The 18739-nt window shown below is 39.7% G+C and overlaps 1 protein-coding gene across 2 annotated transcripts in view; it reads left to right on the top strand.

Annotated features, from left to right (window-relative positions):
- Positions 1–18311, top strand: part of LOC135468071 (uncharacterized) — a 74030-nt gene extending 55719 nt beyond the window's left edge. For both annotated transcript variants that reach the window (XM_064746106.1, XM_064746107.1), the window contains 10 exons: positions 835–994; positions 4129–4385; positions 11031–11199; positions 12052–12222; positions 13211–13318; positions 14301–14541; positions 15236–15414; positions 16667–16777; positions 17104–17301; positions 17898–18311. In XM_064746106.1, coding sequence (XP_064602176.1) covers positions 859–994; positions 4129–4385; positions 11031–11199; positions 12052–12222; positions 13211–13318; positions 14301–14541; positions 15236–15414; positions 16667–16777; positions 17104–17301; positions 17898–17944 — 1617 coding nt within the window. In that variant the 5' untranslated portion in view covers positions 835–858 and the 3' untranslated portion in view covers positions 17945–18311. The remainder of the gene's footprint in view (positions 1–834; positions 995–4128; positions 4386–11030; positions 11200–12051; positions 12223–13210; positions 13319–14300; positions 14542–15235; positions 15415–16666; positions 16778–17103; positions 17302–17897) is intronic.
- The last annotated feature ends 428 nt before the right edge of the window (positions 18312–18739 follow it).

An 18739-nucleotide genomic window follows, 5' to 3' on the forward strand; every position in this document is an offset into this window, starting at 1 on the left:
GAATTGATTTGGACACATGGTCAATCACAATACATTTCTTGATAAAGTGGGTACCTTGGACCAAATTGTCCGAAATTTGTGAAAGAAAACCGTGGTTTTCTGAATTCAGTAAAAAGTTCTTAGAGTAAATGTCTGGGCAATTTTGCACACTATGGAAAGGACTGAACCAGTGCAGCCAATTTACATTCGGTATAATCAATCCCCCATCCATCCAGCCCTCGTTCAATAGTGTAGAGGCGTTTTGGCCATAATGATAACTAATTTCCACGCCTAAAACAACAATTTATACTTGAATTAAATCAAAGTTTATTTAACAACACAAGAGTCAAAGACTTTGTGATCAAATTTTTGAGGTTAGAATGGCACACCCCTCGGCAATTTTTTTGCTGTGGCAAAGCGATCATACTTGGGCATTCACCTCAGCAATGGCGGATTGCCGAGGTGCATTGAGTGGGCTGGATAGATATACTTCCTTTATTGCTAGTTATAAGCTTTACTGAAATCTTAGTAATTTCTGGACATCAAGTTCTCAAAAAAAAAAAAGAGAACAAAAGCCATGTAGAACAGCCATGTTATGCCTACTGCCCATTGTGTGTAATTAAGACTTATGACATATGTCACCAAGCTAAGCTTGTCTGCAAGATGTTTACAAAAACTGTCATCTTTTGGTGCCTGTCTGTACTTGTCTGTTTGACCAAAATGAGACATCTGCAGATCTGCTTGATGCAGTTTAATCAGGTTTCAGGGACCCAGGCACCCTTTCAGGGTTTGATCTGTTTCTCAATTCTCATTTCAGTATTTTAATTATTGCATTGTATGTTTTGTCTGTGGCAGTTATGAGGCGTGGGTGAAGTCACCATGTTGTGTCATGGTGCAGGCAGGAATGATGACCTTGGGCGCCGCTGCAGTTATCTCCCTGGATTACTACACATATTCCTCGCCATTCTATTGGTCAGATCCGTACAGGCTCAAACAGGCCAGTTCATAAGACAAGGTAAATGTGTGTTAATACTATTTTTCTAATTTAAAGTTAAGCCAAAACCTGTGTGTAAGCAGTTTTTTTTTTCAAAACATTTGGTGCATGAATTCATAATTAAACACCCCCTGAGGAGGGGGGCTGCTTATAGCGTTGATCAGGATTTATCCGTCTCTCTGGCCACCCCCCTGCCTCAAAGACTAACTCTGATATGTGAGACATGTGACATATGTCCTTTAAGATTTCATGCAGGTCAAACTGAGGTCAAAGGTCATGGTTACTGAAAGGTCATGCATGTGCTACCAAGTTTCGTTGTAACCGTTCAGTGTCAATGTCATGCTGAAGTTGAAACATTTAGGGAAAAATGATTTCGTTTGAAGTTTCTTGCTGTTTTATCTTTTCTCTCAGATTGTAAGCCTACATGTAGTGTGTTTAAATTTAAGTTAATAGTTAACTTAGTTAACCTAGTTAATTTAAAGATTTTCTATCTGTCTTTCTCTTTCAAAGTTATATTTTTGTGAAAATTAAAGGAAAAGAAAACATAAAACTGATGCCAAAATTAGACAAAAGAGCATGAAATCTTATTTGCAAATATGGTCTTTAATATTCTTTTTCTTTCAGGATAAAAAGGTAGTTTAAAATAGTTTTGTATGATGAGTATTTGGGACCAGAATTTGGTATATATCCTCTCTGGACGATAATGTTCTGAATAAGGATGTGATGCATGTCTAATAAATTTATTTGAATGTAAATTTGTTGTTTATATCCAAACACATGGATTTAATCTGAATAATGGTAATATTTATAAACATATGAAAAATATAAATATGATCAAAATCCAGGTTCTCCGGCCGTACGGGGGAAGGCCTGCCAGAAACCTTCGGATAGTGCTTCCCCCGGGTTCTGCCAGGTTTCCACCCACCATAATGCTGGCCGACGTCATATAAGTGAAATATTCTTGAGTAGGGCTTAAAACACCAATCAAATAAATAAATAAATAAAATCCAGGTTAAACATATGTGTTAGCTGAAAAGACCAAATTCTAGAGCAGATATATTTATTAAAGATCTGTTACATCCTCATTTGTAACATTATTTCACAAAGAATATATACCAAGAGGTGGTCCAAAGTACCAAACATAAAGTGTCTTTTTTCTTTACAGAAAAATCGAAAAAATTTATTGAAGACCAGGTTTACAACTAACTTTTCACACTCTTTTGTCTGAAGTTTATGTAATATTTGTGTTTTCTTCACCTTTAATGTGCAAAGAATTAAACTGAATTTTGCATTGGCAACTGAATGAAACTGAAAAACATTATATATGAAGAAACAGACCTATAAGATTTCATAACAAACTGGATTCGGCTCACAACCATATCATAATGCTATTACAGAACCTTGAATGCTATAGATATGCAAGTACTTTGATAAATAAATGCACTGAATGCAGCATGAAAATGGCAAGATTGCTCGGCAAAGATGTACTGGTAACCCTGTGGTTTTGTTTGATTGTTTGATTGTTTGATCACTTTATCATCACTCTCCACTGGGAAATTTTCAGCTGCACAAATATCTCACTTTTTATCAGTAGTATCAGGTGTGTAAGGTGGGGATCTTATCATTGATGAAATTGGCTGTAAACTAAATCAAAATGTGCTCCCCGGATATAAATATCCAATTGAGGAGAGAGTCATTGACAGCGAGCTGAAGTTCTATCACCGTATATTCCCAGACTAATACAATTGTATCCCAAGGTTGACAAAGAGGCATCCCCATTGGTTCAACACCTTATCCCTGGCGGGAAGGCCAATAACACACAATTAGATTGGCTGACGGGGTTAGTGCAGCGTAACGCAACCCTAACTTCATTGGCAGTATTACAGAAATTCCATATTGACAATTAGATCGGACTGGATGCTGAGGTGTTTCCTTGGGGTTCATTTGACCACTGGGTTAATGGTCAGTTAGTATGGCCAAATGACCACAAACCTGGGGTATACCACATTCTGTAGACCCTTCACTGGACATTGACCATCAAACCAAGTGGCCTTCCACGCCCGCTATCGCCCAGTGCCCTAGGGGAGACTAATGATGTTAGAACTTAACACATGATTGTACCACTTGACAGAGATGACCAGCCTGAAGCCAGCTCCACCAATGATAGACAACTATGCTGACTAAGTGATGAAACCATTCAGCTGTGGCTAATTTGGTTCTTATTATCCTTTATTCATATGCCTTATTAAACTACTCCGGCCCACAGGAATTATTATCACAAACAAGCCAGCGGTGGTGTTGAGGGTTCTAGTACCATTGTAGTCTACGTCAGTGGTAATGATCTGCGAGGGAGCCATTGCCCGAATGTAGGTGGAGTAGTGCCAAAGTGCCTGTAATGGTTCACTCCAAGAGGCAAAAACACAAACTACTTTCTTTAACAGTTTCTTGAACTTAAAATTGAAGCCCAAGAAATACTCATTTATTTACTTATTTATTTGATTGGTGTTTTACTCAGTACTCAAGAATGTTTCACTTATTCGATGACGGCCAGCATTATGGTGGGAGGAAACCCAGGGAAAACCCACAACCATCCGTGAGTTTGAAATACTCACATATATGTACATGTACAGCCATGTTAAGTTGAAGATGGTTTGTCACAGTATCCTACTTCTTCCCAGGAGTGTGGAAAAGTGGTTGGGGGGGGGGGGGGGGTCTGGGGGGGGTTTCATTCTTTTCATATATCTCTATTTCATTTCAGTTTTCACTTTGTCCAATAGATACCGTTTTTGTAAAATCTAATGCAGTAGTTTTATTTTCTTATAAAGCTGTGATCTTAATGTCATTTACACTGTACATAACACATAACAAAGCCATCAAACTTAATGACATTAAATGACCCTTATTTAATAAGTACATGTATATTGTACATATCATTTAGGTTGAGAAATAAGAGTTTTGGAATGAGTTTTGTGCGATAAGTCATAACACGGATATTGGAGTATTGAAATCGTTCAGCCTAGCTCTACAGTTAATAGCTAGAGACATCATGTGTGCGCAGAGATTATAATATAGATTATTCTACATGTAAGTTACTTTACTTTGTAAGTTACTTCTTTTTTCGTGTTCTTAATGACGTCATGTGTTTCCTGCTGCAGATGTAGGTTGTGCTGACGGGACACCTGAAGGCCTCTCCCATAAGGCTGCTGTGGTGGCATGTGCGGGACACTGGTATGGACATGTCAAGAGGGCAGGCTCGCTGTGCACCTCAGGCTGGAAACTGTGTAGCTGGGAAGATACAAGTGCTTTGCGGAACATCAGCTGGGAAGATGCAGTGTCTGTGGAAGGCTGTTACGTTTACAATGCTGCCCAGGATGGTGGGCGTTGTCATGAGTGTCGGGACAGTTTGCGGCAGGTGAGGAACAAGACAAATATTGACAAAAATTGCTCAAAACTGTTAAAAGAATTTTTAAAACTGTTCAGTATGATATGTGTTGTAGGAAATGGATTTACAAAGTATGCATGTAGTGGTTCAGTGCTTTTAGCACCTGACTGCCTCCTCTTGAACAGTTCGGGCCAAAAAGATGAATGAAAAAGAATGTTGATAAAGAGTTATAAGGGAGAGATAAAGAGATCAGTGGAAGCTGCATCGTAGGTCATATACCTGGTGGTGGTGTACAGTTACTCTGATGCTTATGCAGGACACCTCATGTTCATAATTTACATGGTCATATGTACAACGTAGCAAATGTGACAAAGATAGTTCATTGTTAGACATTAAGAAGCTCATAGAAGCTCATGATTTCAACTATAAATGGCCAGTGTGTCTTTCTACTTACTCAACCAGTACAAGCATGACCAATGATCAGTACTACCTTATCCACCAATAAATGACCAATACTTACTACCATCTTGTCAAGGAACACATGGTCAGTACTTACTGCCAATCTTCTCCTGCCAGTGCTTACTGCATCCTGCCCCCCTCAACAACCAAAAGGCCAGTGCTCACTGCCTCACTGCCAACTTTTTAACCAACATATGGCCTTTGCGTACTGCTGCCTTATCCTCCAACAGGTATATAAAGGATGTTTACATAACTTAGTGTGTAACCCTTGTCTCAGATGGATTACCATAGCTGTTGTATAATTCCATCCCTTTATAAAATTGCGTGTTATTATCACACACGTCAAATGGGCTAATTTGCTGAAGGAGTAAATGAAGTGGCGTCAGTTAGTCTGAGAAGACTGCGAGCAGGTTTATGTCCTGCCTCACCCCATTGACAAGTACACCTGATGAGTGGGACACGTAACATTAGCTAGGGCGAGAGCTGTGTCTATTCAGACACATACCTGTGCCGTCACACCTGAGCAACAGATCGTTAGCTGATACCTTTGGAAACTGTTCCTGATGATTGCTGACACGTACCAGACAAAATCTATGAGCTTCCTTTCCTTTCACACACGACATCTTCTGTTTGGTGTTAGGTGATATACAGTCAAACATGTCCAGAAGCAGTAAGTGTGAAACTGTTTTGTTCGCCTTTTTGAATGCTATAAGACTGGCTCAAAGGCAGGCTTATTGAAAACAGTGTTGCTTAGGTGTCATTTTGTGGTTGTATTTGATACACTGACAGAGATTGAGATGTTCGTATCAAAGGTCACAAAAAAACTAGTCTTTTGATCACCTTGTCAAGTTTATCTTGGTAGCAAGTTTTCAACACTGAATCACGCTTGAGTCGTATGTAGTCAAAATGCTTTTCCAGATTGTAGATGTAAAATGAACATAAACTTCGGGAAAGACAAGATAATAGTGCGACTTTTCAGCAAGTAAAATGTAGGTGAAGGAAAAGTTAGTTGTTGATGACCAAAAGACATCCACTGCGAGGTTTGAACCATTGACCTCTCCTTCCATACTTAGGGAATACCAGTGCACAGATCTCAAGAAAATACATATTTGAAACCCATACTTTAATCATTCCTACTTGTGAAATTAGTCTGGTGCATGCTGGCTGGAATTCGTTCTCTATTGTCCATGAGATTCTTGGCTGTTCTTCAGGCAGGAAATGATAATCACGATGAAGTCATGTGGAAACTGGCCTACACCCACTTGTAATACCTCCATCTATTGGAGGGGACAATTATCTCCATATAGGGCGAATGGAAACATTGTAAGAGACACACTTATCGCAGAATAGCTCCACCTTTACGTCTGATTTACCTGAGGGGTGTTGAGGCATGTCTTGAGAGCACTGGGCTGTCTAGACGAACAAATGTATACATTTTCTGAAGACCTGAAGTTGGCCAATTCAACCTAGGTGTATCACTCCAGTCAGCTTGTAAAATTTGATTATTTGCTCATCAAAGATGTCTTTCTGTTTTTAAATATGAACTAAAGGATTGTGGCGGTGGAAGCATTACACACATGCCAGTACAGTATCTGTAGTTTTGTCTTGGGTAAGGATACAGTGTGGGTAACAATAAATGAATGACTTGTTTCACTTAAAAATGTGATAAAGATCATCTGTAATGACAAGTTAATACCTATAAAAAAAACTGGGAAATAGAAAAGTTTTTCACATTTAACCTGTGTGCAATCCCTGTGCATGACTGACCAGATCCTTGAAAGTTGATTGTCTCAATCTTCTCTAGTTTGAATAGGATTTGAATTTTAACCAATCGTCTGAAGTCCGACCCGTCAGACATGAAAGCTCCCTACCACACTCAAGGCGGTGGGACATTTTTCAGTAATCACATCCAGTGGCTGCATCAGAATGAGTACTCCCCATCAACCACTCAGCCTCTCACTACATGTACCTAGCTGACACAGGCTCTCTAGCTGACTTATCTTCTGCTTAATGGCAAATTTACCTACTGCTTACTTTATGCTGTGTGGTAGTTTGTTTGTAGTTGGTCTTTAAAAACATATAGACCAATCACAAACCACGAGATACAGGTGAAACATATTTATGAAAAAAATGACAACTCCTTCAGCTTGATGGCATAATGCTTTACCCAGTACACAGGCATTGTGCAGATACAGTAGGTGTCTCATTTATCAGGTACAAGCCTGTAAAGTGCGGGTTTTCGTTCAAGTTTTAAGGATACCAACACAGGGTCATATCAAGAGCCCAAACTAATCTAACTGTGTTAAAACCTAAGAGAAAATTGAACAATGTTATGATGAGGTTCCCAATAAAAAGGTTAGTTTTCATACAGATTTCTTTCATCCATAGACTTTAAAGCTCTCAGGAAGCATCATTTGGAGTACTGGTAATGAATTTCATGAAAAGAAAAAGTTTAAAGTTGGAATCAGACCCTTCAGTTATTTTCTAGAATTGGCTCAGTAAAAGAACATTGTCTGATGGAAATTCATACAACTTCTGACATCGTGACTTACCTTTATGGTCTGAGACTTGACTGGTAACTAAGTTAGGCAATTTGTCATCCTGTTTTAAACTAAAACTGCAGATGTAGTCTGATGTGTCATGTGAGTGGCTCTTTGATATGCTGTGAAGAATAACTGTGGAAGGAAGAAGAACTACATGAAATAGAGTATAAAATCTTGGAGAAATTCAACACCTGTTCATGTTTTACACAGAAACTAATGTTATGGCCTGAACACTTTACAGAAGAAACTAAAGGAAGAAGAGTCTGTACAACTTTTGGCACATGTTACCAACAACAAATGATGTACTGTGTTTTCTTTTTTAAATTGAGTGTGAATTCTTTGTTTTCAGCAGAGGTAATTGGGTTTGCTGACATGTAGGCTTATGATGAACACCTAGGGACATGTGGGTCTACCCCCTTTTAACTCCCCTGTGACGTATGTCTGGTAATCAGCAGTAAGGTAGTGCCCTCCGCCCACAGTAGGCACAAAAGCTCTGAGCTTGATAAGGGATTGAATATTTATTGTTTCTGAAGCCTCACTAACTGCAATTCATGATGACATCCTCTAGAATGGTAACTGTTTGTGAAGCCTCAGTGACTGTAATTCATAGTGACATCCTTTAGCATGGTAACTGTTTGTGAAGCCTCAGTGACTGCAAGTCCTATAGCATCTTAAAGCAACATGCAGAAAAAAGATTGTCAGGCCAAATATGAATTGTATGCAAGCTGCTGTCTTTTTTAATAATTCATAGTTGCGTGAACTATTTTCTACAAGTTCTCAGCAACTTTAAGCTAGTAGTTAGATGTACAGTCATGGGGTTGACCAGCCAGATTCCCACAAGCTTGTTGACAAGACATTGGTGTTGTTAATAGGGGTGTGGAACATGAATCAACTTGTCCATGGTTTATGGTTTATGTCATCACCAATCAGTCCATAATTAATCACCTGATCTATGGGTAATTTCCTGTGGTCATCTCTGGGCCCTCAGGGACACTGTGCTGACACTGAACATATGTGAGGACTGGACAGTATGCTGGCTGGACATATGTGAGGACTGGACAGTATGCTGGCTGGACATTTGTGAGGACTGGACAGTGTCAGTCAGTGGGATGGCCTTCATCCTGTGGAATTTCTGACCATGTTTGTGGCCAAGTTCTCAGACACCAGGAGTCATCAATTTCACCCTGGGCTGAACATGTGTTTATAATAAGGTCAGGACTGGTCAGTGCATGGTCTGACTGGTCACTGTTTCTGATAGTAACCACTCTGCCTAAATGTGACAGGTCATGGCAATACCCATAAAACATGTGCTTGTTGTCTAGATATTTGGACAATATTAATACAATTCTCATTTATCATTGTCATGGAGAAGAAAATATGTTTCCTGCGCTAGTAAATGAAATTTGAAAACTTAATTCAAATTAATATGTTTTTAACCAGTGTTTAATCTTGCTTGTTTCAATATGAATTACATTCCATATTTGCCAAATGTGCCTTGAAACCATTGCAGGATTTCTAACAAATTACTTCTGTTGGGAACTCTCAATTGTGGTTTTAAAAAAGTTTACGTGAATAAATAATAAAGCTCCTTTAGGAGAGCGTCATTAGGAGTATTTCTTTAATGAACTGGTTGAAAATGTTGAGACATGTTGCAACAAAGGCAGAAAAATGAGAGATAGGCCAAGGTGTTGATCAGCTTTAAGATGTCTTATGTAGTGATGATATACCAGAGCAGAACTCAAGGTTAAACTCTGGCATATTAACACAAATGATTCACATATTCACATGTGACTAGAACAAAGGACAAATCCTAAATTGCTGTAAGATTGTCCAAAGCTCAGTATGCCTGACATAATATTCTGATGTGTTTGTCCAAAAGTAGAATGTTCCAAGAATGGAAAACGGCAAAGAATTCATGTGATGTTTACAGGTAACCTAGTGGAAGCCTAGAATTGTCACAGTTAAAAAGGCATGATAGAACATTGTGGAAAAAGTTTTGTCTGGAGAGCAGCATGAGGAATTTGTCAGCTACAAATTGACCTCTTTGGAAAAGAATCTGTGAAGGTTAAATCGAGAAAGACAGTCTTTTGTGTTGGTGGTTGAGTGGCCATTGAGGATCAGATCAGTTTGTTCTGTGCCCATAGGGGTAATTGGAGGCAAGACCCGGCTTGCTCTCTCTCTAAACACAGCCTGTCAACTGGAGTACAAATCACTAGAAAATATATCACACCAAAACAGCTATGTGAAGCTTCTGTCGATAATTCATCAGTGAAAATGGGCCTGGTTGGTGTATGGGCAGATGATGTGTCATGTAGAGGACTGATAGATGAAGATTTATGCACTGGGCTGTGTGTTGAAGAAAACTGCAGTGCCAAGATGAGGTCTGGGCTGATGGGCAGGCACAGCTTCACACCTGGTTGTTTATGCAGTTAAGATGGTTGTTGATAGAAGACTTGCTTTATAAAATGGGTTTTATTATAGATAACTTCATCTTTATGTATTTGTGAAATATAACAGTGAGCTAAATGCTGTAACTCCAGTAGATGATCATTCTGGAGATGTGTAAGAGAAGAAAGCTATAATGTAGATAAATTAACTTATTTTTATTTGATAATGTATGTACCATTAATTATTAGATGTGGCATCTTCACATAGTGGGGTTGCTGTTTACATGCATGAAGCAGATTGGTTTCATTGATATCAGTGTTTGAATGGGTGTCGGATTTCCCTGTGTCTCCTGCTACAGATAATTCTGCCAGGTGAAGTGTGACAAGTTATTTATCTTTCTGCAACTCGACAGTGTACAAGCTCATCATATAACATAATTATGAACTAACCTGCGGTAAATATATTGTGGCCAGCAGGCTCAGAATTTATAGGTTTGTACTGCTTATACCATATAGACATGCACTGTATCCATTGGCCTCTTGAATGTGCCTTATTACAAACAGATGTGTCCGGACAGGCAGGGTCTTCAACAGAATGAAAAATTGCTCATAAAGTTTGTTGCTTACAGAGAAACACTTTTTGTTTTTATTATCTGTTGGATTAAAAACTGGACATGTTAGTGTGGCAGCTTTGTGTTAAGTCATGTCTCATTTAGCCTGTTGGAAACATCTGTTGAAGCCTGTTGAAGCACGTTTTTATATGGTCCATACACCATGAGGAATATTGAAGCAGTCGAGTGAGAAGACTGCTGGTCACATGGCTCCAGAGGTCAGGGTTTATAGCTTCCTGCCAAACAGGCTCATACTAAGTGAGGATGAGGCTTACACTGAGACCACAGCATCACTTGATACTAATTTAGTCTTTGATACTGGACTAGCCTGAGGTATTATTGAAGGTACAGCATCACTTGATGACATTTAGCTTGAGTTCATACTGAAGGTACAGCATCACTACTTATTAGTTTAGCCTGAGTTCATTTTGAAGGTACATCATCATTTGATAATAGTTCAGTCTGAGGTAATTGTTAATTTGTATGAGAGAAGCATGATAATACGCTATTTGGTTAATATTATTGTATTTAGCAAATTTAAATGCTGCAGTTGTCTTGAAGATATTATTTGCCTAATGGCATTTGTATGTGTCTCTTCTCTGTCATTTAGTATTATTTTTTTGATCTCCTAATCTGATTGATAACTGTATATATCCCTTATTGCCTTGTTTAAAGGATGACCTAGCAGGTATCGGTAAAGGCTGCCCATATAAGAGCCCCGGCCAGTCCTCCTGCATCTCCGGGGGCCGCATGGATGCCAGCTGCTGTGTTGACTCACACTTCAGGAGAGCATGCAGTTATCTCCCTGGACTCACCAGTGGAGTGCTCTGTTGCAGAAATCCAGGTAAGATAATGTTACCTTGTTCTGATAACCCAAATTGAAAGTTTGTTGTGAGACTTTGGTAGACCTCTTCAGTTTTGATCAGAACAACTGGAATAAAATAGAAGGTGTGATTGATAATGTTCAATGTTATACCCAAACATGGTATGTCTTGTGTCATAAATGTACTCGGTTTTTATGGAAATTTGACGATCGATCATATCATATGACACTGTGTTTATACAGTACCTGAACATGTATGTCTGCCAGAGGAGTTGCATGGGCAGAGTTTATTGGACACTTTGCTTGTTCTGTATATCTGCTAGAGTAGTAGTGTAAATTCGGTAGACACTGGCCTAGCAGAGCTTCTCCAAGTGTGATGATGCACAGTTCATTGGACTGCTTGTACAATATTTTTGAAATTGTGGCTGTAGGCCTACACAGTGCATTGGAAACGGTGCATATACAATATTCCTGTAATTTTGGTTGTACACAGGTCATGGGAAACTACATAGGAAAAGCTGTGCATAGTACAGTGTATTTCATAAAGTGAGGTTTGGTTTGTTTGAAACAGCTTGTACAATATTTCCGTAGTCACGATTGTACACAGTTCATTGAAAACTATGCTAGAATGACTGTGCACAGTATTTCTGTAAGCAAGGTTGTGCACTTGTTAACTGAAGACAATGGGAAAAAATGTCATAGTCATAGCTGTGCTAGATCCCCAGAATTATACATCTGGCTACACACGTACCTTCATTATCAAGAAAGCAGTCTTAGAGTCTAGGCTGTACTTATATTTTGGGGGCTTTCAGAACTGCTAGATCAGTTTTCCACCAAGTATGTCATTACTGTTGTTTATTTGTATTTCACCAGGTAAACCACCTCGTGTGATTGTGAAGCCACAGGAACAGATGCATGTGTTCAGTGGTCACATCTTCCTGCTGACATGTAAGGCCAGTGGTTACCCTCCCCCACGAACACTCTGGTACAAGGATGGCAAACAACTGCCCCACAACAACTCCAGGCTCTCCGTTCTTAGCTCAGGTACAGGGATTTAATACTGTTCATTTGTCTATGCTCTGGCCCCTCTGTCTACATGTATTAAATTGGAATTCTCCAGTATCATAATGATTCTCATCTTTGTTCTTGGGGCATGTATATGACTTTAAACTACAAGGTTTATAAGGCCCCAGTTGTTAGAAATTAAGAAGCCTGCTGTGGTGATGTCAGTGGTGATAGCTTGCTGTCAAAGCAATGTGGAGGAGAATCAAAGCTGTTCCACCATTCCCAGTATGTTCATTGATGACGTCATTTCCAAATATTCCTGACCTTTGACAGAAAATATGCATAAAATGATGGGTTTATTTTTAGAAATATAAAATATGTCTCAAAAATGAAAAAAAATTCTTGTTTTTTTGGGCACATTTTTCTTCATTTTCCATAAAAACCTTACTTTTATTTTTATAGTACCTTTTCATTATTTATCCTTTAATATATTACCCGTTGCCTTTTGAATTATGTTATGGATGTCCTGTTATCTCTACAAGGTGGATGGACAGATTTTCAAAATGTACTTCAACATCTACTAGATCATATTGAGTATTGTTTGGCCAGGTTGTACTGCCACCAGCAATATTAGTTGCATTGTTAAATTTCTCCTCAACTGGAGTCAGATTCTGCTGTTACTCAGTTTCATACTGTGAATGTGGAATTGCATGTTATTGAAGACTGACAAATTAAGTTGAAATGATCTTATTACTTGAATTTTCAGTTATTGAATTGAATTATTTAATGAGATAATAACCTTTTTAAACCAGCAAGCAGTGTACCTCTATTGTGGATGTGAAAATGTCAATATCTAGCCATGGATATAATATGTATCTAAGGTCTAGGTCAAGCTACCTGGCAAGCCTGACAGTTTTGCTAAGACACATTGTTTTCAGAAATTCTCTTGCTCTCATTTGTCTGTATTTATCACATGATTATTGCAAAATGTCACAGCTGAAGGGAGGTAACTGTACTTGTTTGGCAGGTGACTTGTTGGTGACCTTGTCACGCACAGCTGACAGCGGGCTGTACACCTGTGAGGTGATTAACAGTGAAGGAATCGACACAGCCACCTCACACGTCAAAGTCACAGGTAGGATTTATGAGCGATCTACATGTAGGTGGTCTGCAGACACAAAAACACAAAAACTTTCATGTTTCACAGCTTTGCTCTTCACATCTTCACACATCTTATTCCTCAGAATATCTCATTTTATAAGCACAAATTCGGTGTTAATTGAGTTTAATCACTTAATGGATTTATAACGACTTGTGACGTTATTTTAAATAAAAAATGATAAAGTGTTCATTGTTTGTCACTATGATTTATCGAGGGAAGATGTGTGAAAAGTTTGTAGTCTTCTGACACAGTAGGTTATTGTGAAGTCACCAGTTTGATAGCTAAGAAAAACTTCAGTTCATCCTTCTGCTCAAGCAACTCAGACAGCTCAGGCAATTCAAAAGCATAAATGAAGAATTTGCCTTTTTATATAGATTTATTAAGTACTCTGTGTTATGTATCCAAGTTAATGATGTTTTAGAAAGTGAATGATAATTATTGGTGCTAGTAGCTCATTGTTTCTACTCTTTGGGAATGTAGGGTAGTTTTGTGTATTACAGGTCCAGGGTCACAAGGCTGCGTTAGACTTAGCTTGGAATAACTTTCAAAAACTTTACTGCACTCAGATTGTGACGTATTTCAGGAATTCTTATTTCACTACTGAGATTTGTCTGTAACTTTGATGACAAAAAATTGAAAATGAGCATTTCCATTGAAATCTGAGCTCAGGGAACAAATACACCACATGACTCACCCTAATTCCTCAACAACCTCTGAAAATATTGTGAAATATTCTGAGAGGACTATGGTTTGTAGAGAAATAATTTGCACGGTTTGCATCTTTAATAACACAAACAAATCATTTTCATGATAGTTGCATGCATAAATTCCACTGAAAACAGTGCTTTAGAGGGTGAAAAGGTGGAAGATTTACTGAAAGCGTATAGTTTCATTATCCTGGGGCAAAAGTACCTTTGATTCATTAGAGCGGAACAATTTCTGTTTTCTGCACCAGATTATTCATCAGGGTGTTCTGACGGGTCGACTGAGGGCTTGCTGCGTCATCGGGATGTCCACGCCTGCGCTGGCCGCTGGTCCGGCCATGTGAAGCGTGCACGGCACTTGTGTGCTAAAGGGTGGGCAGTGTGTAACCCTAAAGACAAGCATAGCCTTAACAGACTGAGCTGGGCCGATATCCTGGGCCTGAAGGGATGCTACGCCCTGAACGCTGCCAATACTGGAGACCACTGCAGTAGGTGAGTGTCTGCTCTATGACTGCTGTGTTCATTATGATTGTGCAAATCTGATGTCAGCTGGACACAAAAAGAGTAAGTCACAGTTGTGAATGAATTTTACACAAAGGCTTAGATTTTTTCTTTAATGTACAGTTCACTGATTTCTCAAAAGCGAGATTTTCAGGGTTGTTTTCTATTATACAATTGTTACACTTTGTTTTAGTGGTAGTGGCTTAGTTTGTTGATGGGAGAAAATCACATAGGGCTTAGGACAACTGTCACAATACTTTGTTAATTGAACTTCTCAATTTATGCAAATGATGTTGACTGACCACAAATAAGAATTATTATTAACTTCAGTTAGTTTTGTGTCTGGCACAAGTCAGCCTACATGTAGGTGAAAAATTTCTTTATTTATTTATTTGATTGGTGTTTTACGCCATACTTAAGAATATTTCACTTATAAGACATTGGCTAGTATTAAGGTGGAAGGAAACCGAGCAGAGCCCGGGGGAAGCCCACGACCATCGGCAGATTGCTGACAGATCTTCCCACGTACAGCCAGAGAGGAAGCCAGCATGACTTGAACTCACAATGACTGCATTGGTGAGAGGTCATTACTCTGCGCTAACGTGCTAACCAACTGAGCCACGGAGGCCCCAAGGGGGAAATATCAGTGCAGCTTGTCACAGTCCCCTGATTCTGTGGTTCACAGGTGTTACTCTAAGAAGATGGCAGGTGTGGGTACAAAGTGTAGCCGGATTCGCCTCCACCGCAGTTCCTGCTTCTCCAAGGGTCGGGTGGATGTGTACGACCCACGGCACTCTAGCTGCAACTATCAGGAGGGCAAGGTCACTGGAGCGCTCTGCTGTCGTAGGAAGGCCAGGCATCAAGGTGAGTTCACAAAGGCGGTATGGCAAGGGGAGACTGAAGGGAAAGTTGAGAACAAAAGAAATAAAGAGTATGCTTCTCCGTAGGAAGTTATTAAAAGTTTTAGGGATCTCAGTTGGTCAATTTTACATGTACATATATAGCTATTTGTGGTTAAGACTTTTTGTTGTGTATTTCAAAATGAAGGAATTTATTTAAGTACATCTGAGGACATATACCAGCTGAAAGTCTGTCATATTTTGTCAACTCAGTCTAGTTTGGTTTCTCAAGATGTGAACATACAATTATTGATAACAGTATGGTGGGACATACTCATCAGGTATTTTAGGCATCTAAATTAAATTCCAATGACACTTCGTAAGGTGTTGGCCAAGTTAGTCCACAACTGCCAGTTGCAGGCTCTAGATTACTTCATAACAATCTCATCAGCATGGACACATGTTTGTGGTTGTGTCACAGGAAGCCTGTTTGTTGATTTGTCTGTTTGGTTGTGTCACAGGAAGCCTGTTTGTTGATTTGTGTGTTAGGTAGTGTCAAAGGAAGCCTGATCATGTTCGTGCTGATGTGTCTGTCTGGATGTGTCACAGAAAGCCTGTTGATGTTGATGTGTCTGTCTTATTGTGTCACAGGAAACCTGTTGAAGTTGAGGTGCTTGTTGGTTGTGTCAAAGCAATTCTGTTAAAGTTGAGGGTCTTCCAGCAACCTGCGGATGGTCGTGGGTTTCCCCCGGGCCCTGCCCGGTTTCCTTCCACCAAGTTGAGGTTCCTGTTTGGTTGTCACAGGAAGCTGGTCATGTTGCGGTACCTGTTTGGTTGTGTCACAGGAAGCTGGTCATGTTGAGGTACCTGTTTGGTTGTGTCACAGGAAACCTGTTGAAGTTGAGATACCTGTTTGGTTGTCACAGGAAGCCTGGTCATAATGATGTACCTGTTTGGCTGTCAAAGGAAGCCTCGTCAGGTTGATGTGCCTGTTTGGTCGTGTCACAGGAAGCCTGTTTGTGTTGAGGTGCCTGTTTGGTTGTGTCAAAGGAAGCCTGGTCATGTGGAGGTGCCTGTTTGGTTTTCACAGGAAGCCTGGTCATGCTGAAGTACCTGTTTGGTTGTCACAGGAAGCCTGTTTGTGTTGAAGTGCCTGTTTGGTTGTGTCAAAGGAAGCCTGGTCGTGTGGAGGTGCCTGTTTGGTTGTCACAGGAAGCCTATTAATGTTGAGGTGCCTGTTTAGTGGTGTCACAGGAATACTGTTCATTGTGTTGCAGGAATGCCCAACTGGCTAACGTGTAACCCATCCTGTAAAAACGGAGGAGCGTGCATAGCGAAGAATCAGTGTCACTGCAGCCCAGGGTACAAGGGCGTTGCCTGTCAAAATGGTGAGATTGTAGAACTGCGGCCGAGACAGGAAAAACCTTAATCATAGTTTTTTGACAAATCGTTTTCACATCCTGTTAAGATGACTTGACTGATTTGAATTTTTGGTTGTAAGTTTTTAAATAGTCAAGTCTTAGCTTAGTTTGGTTTCACCTTGATATACAGAAGCCTGTTGTGTATTTCAGCAGAAACATTCTCGGAACGAATCCATTTATAAATTCATGAATTTGTTTATCCAGTCGTGAATAGTGAGTGTATGGAAAATAAATGTTACAAGGCCAAGTTTCAACACACTATGCCCCTCCTTACACCTTCTCTTACCTTGCAGCAATCTGCACACCTCCTTGTCAGTTTGGTTTTGTGTGTGAGAAGCCAGGGCAGTGCTCCTGTCCTGATGGACCCAGGGGCAAGCTCTGCCGCAAGACCATTAAGCACATGTGTATCTCTCCATGCCTCAATGGAGGAAGGTGCAGGAAGGGCAGGTGCAAATGTCCGCCCACTCACTGGGGAAGGAACTGTGCACGCAGTAAGTCACAATTTTCCTCAACTGATGTCCTTTTCTCTTTTTTTCCTTTTTTTGTTTAGGTTGACTCCTACAAGTTCCCGTCATATTATTTCTGTGTTCAAAGACTTGTGTTGAGGTCATTGGTCCACAGTATGGAAGGCTGTGGTGTTAAAAAGTTAAGCATGGCTACATGGGTGTGTTGATTTTTAAAAGGAGACAATACATGACAAGGAAGCATGACATCTTGTTTCATCACACACAGATCACACTATAAAACTACTTGAAAGTATAAACTGATGTTAAATGAAGGCTGGCTCGAGCCAGAGTAGAACTCTGAAGGACCTCCCTTGTTTGATTGGACTGTGGCTTTAGGTCAGGGAGTTTGTCACATATCTGGTGATGTACTGAGTCCATTATCCTTCTCAAGAAAACTATTACTCTATTGCTATTGAAAAGTTACTACTTAATCAGGATAAAGTGCATCCTAGAGGGCCCTTGCATTGCTCGTCATCAGTTTTATGTTAAACTTACAACATAGTGATTAGTACAGGCAATTGTCTAATTGTTACTGATGACATTGTGTACAGACCTGATGTGTATTGTCTTTGCTTTTCCAGAAGTGCTACGTATAGTTGTGGCTGACAGCAATAATACAACGAGATGAGCTTCACCAGTGGAACTCTGCAGGGACTTTTTCTAAACAGTAATAAACAATTTACCTCAAACTGGTTGTGCTGTAGATGAAGTTGCAAGACGTGATCTTCCCACTGTGCCAAGGTGGATAATCCAGGGAGAAGCAAGGGGCTTCACTATTCCATGGGAGTTACCTCCCCTTGCTGTGGTCATAGCGGCTGCGTTGGTGTATTCTGTATATATAGTGACTCCAGTCTCAACCAAACTAGATGTTGTAAATAGTTACTTGTGGTGACACCAAAGTCAGAGCCTCAGACTGTATATAGTGTTTACATGGAGAATCTACATTGATTGATGTTGTACATAGTTGTAACATTATTGTTGATGTATCTCATACATATTTCTAGAAACTAATTCAGGGCAACCCCACCAGTTTGTTATCTGTAGATTACAGCTTGATACATTAATTGTACCAGACACTGAAGAGAGTGAGACGGAAAAGAAAGCCAGGAAGATCAAACAGTGAAAATATTCTCATAAGGGACCTAAACGAGGAATGAAAGAATATAAAATCTGAGCTTCTTTGTCATAATCCCTTCTCACGTGTTTATCAGGACAAAAAATCATGACGCACAGTTTGTAATGATACTAATTAGAGGGGAAAATATTCCCTCTTTTTCTTACAGTGTATTAGACTAAAGTTGTCTCACAATGAACATTTGTTACATGTGTCTGGTTAACTGTGTATCATATGAGAATTGCTGTGTTGATGAAGTTCGTGTTCATCAGACTGTTCCATTGGTTTTGGTACAGTCCTTCTCCACTT

This window comes from Liolophura sinensis, chromosome 6, assembly GCF_032854445.1.
Source record: "Liolophura sinensis isolate JHLJ2023 chromosome 6, CUHK_Ljap_v2, whole genome shotgun sequence".
Lineage (NCBI taxonomy): Eukaryota > Metazoa > Mollusca > Polyplacophora > Chitonida > Chitonidae > Liolophura > Liolophura sinensis.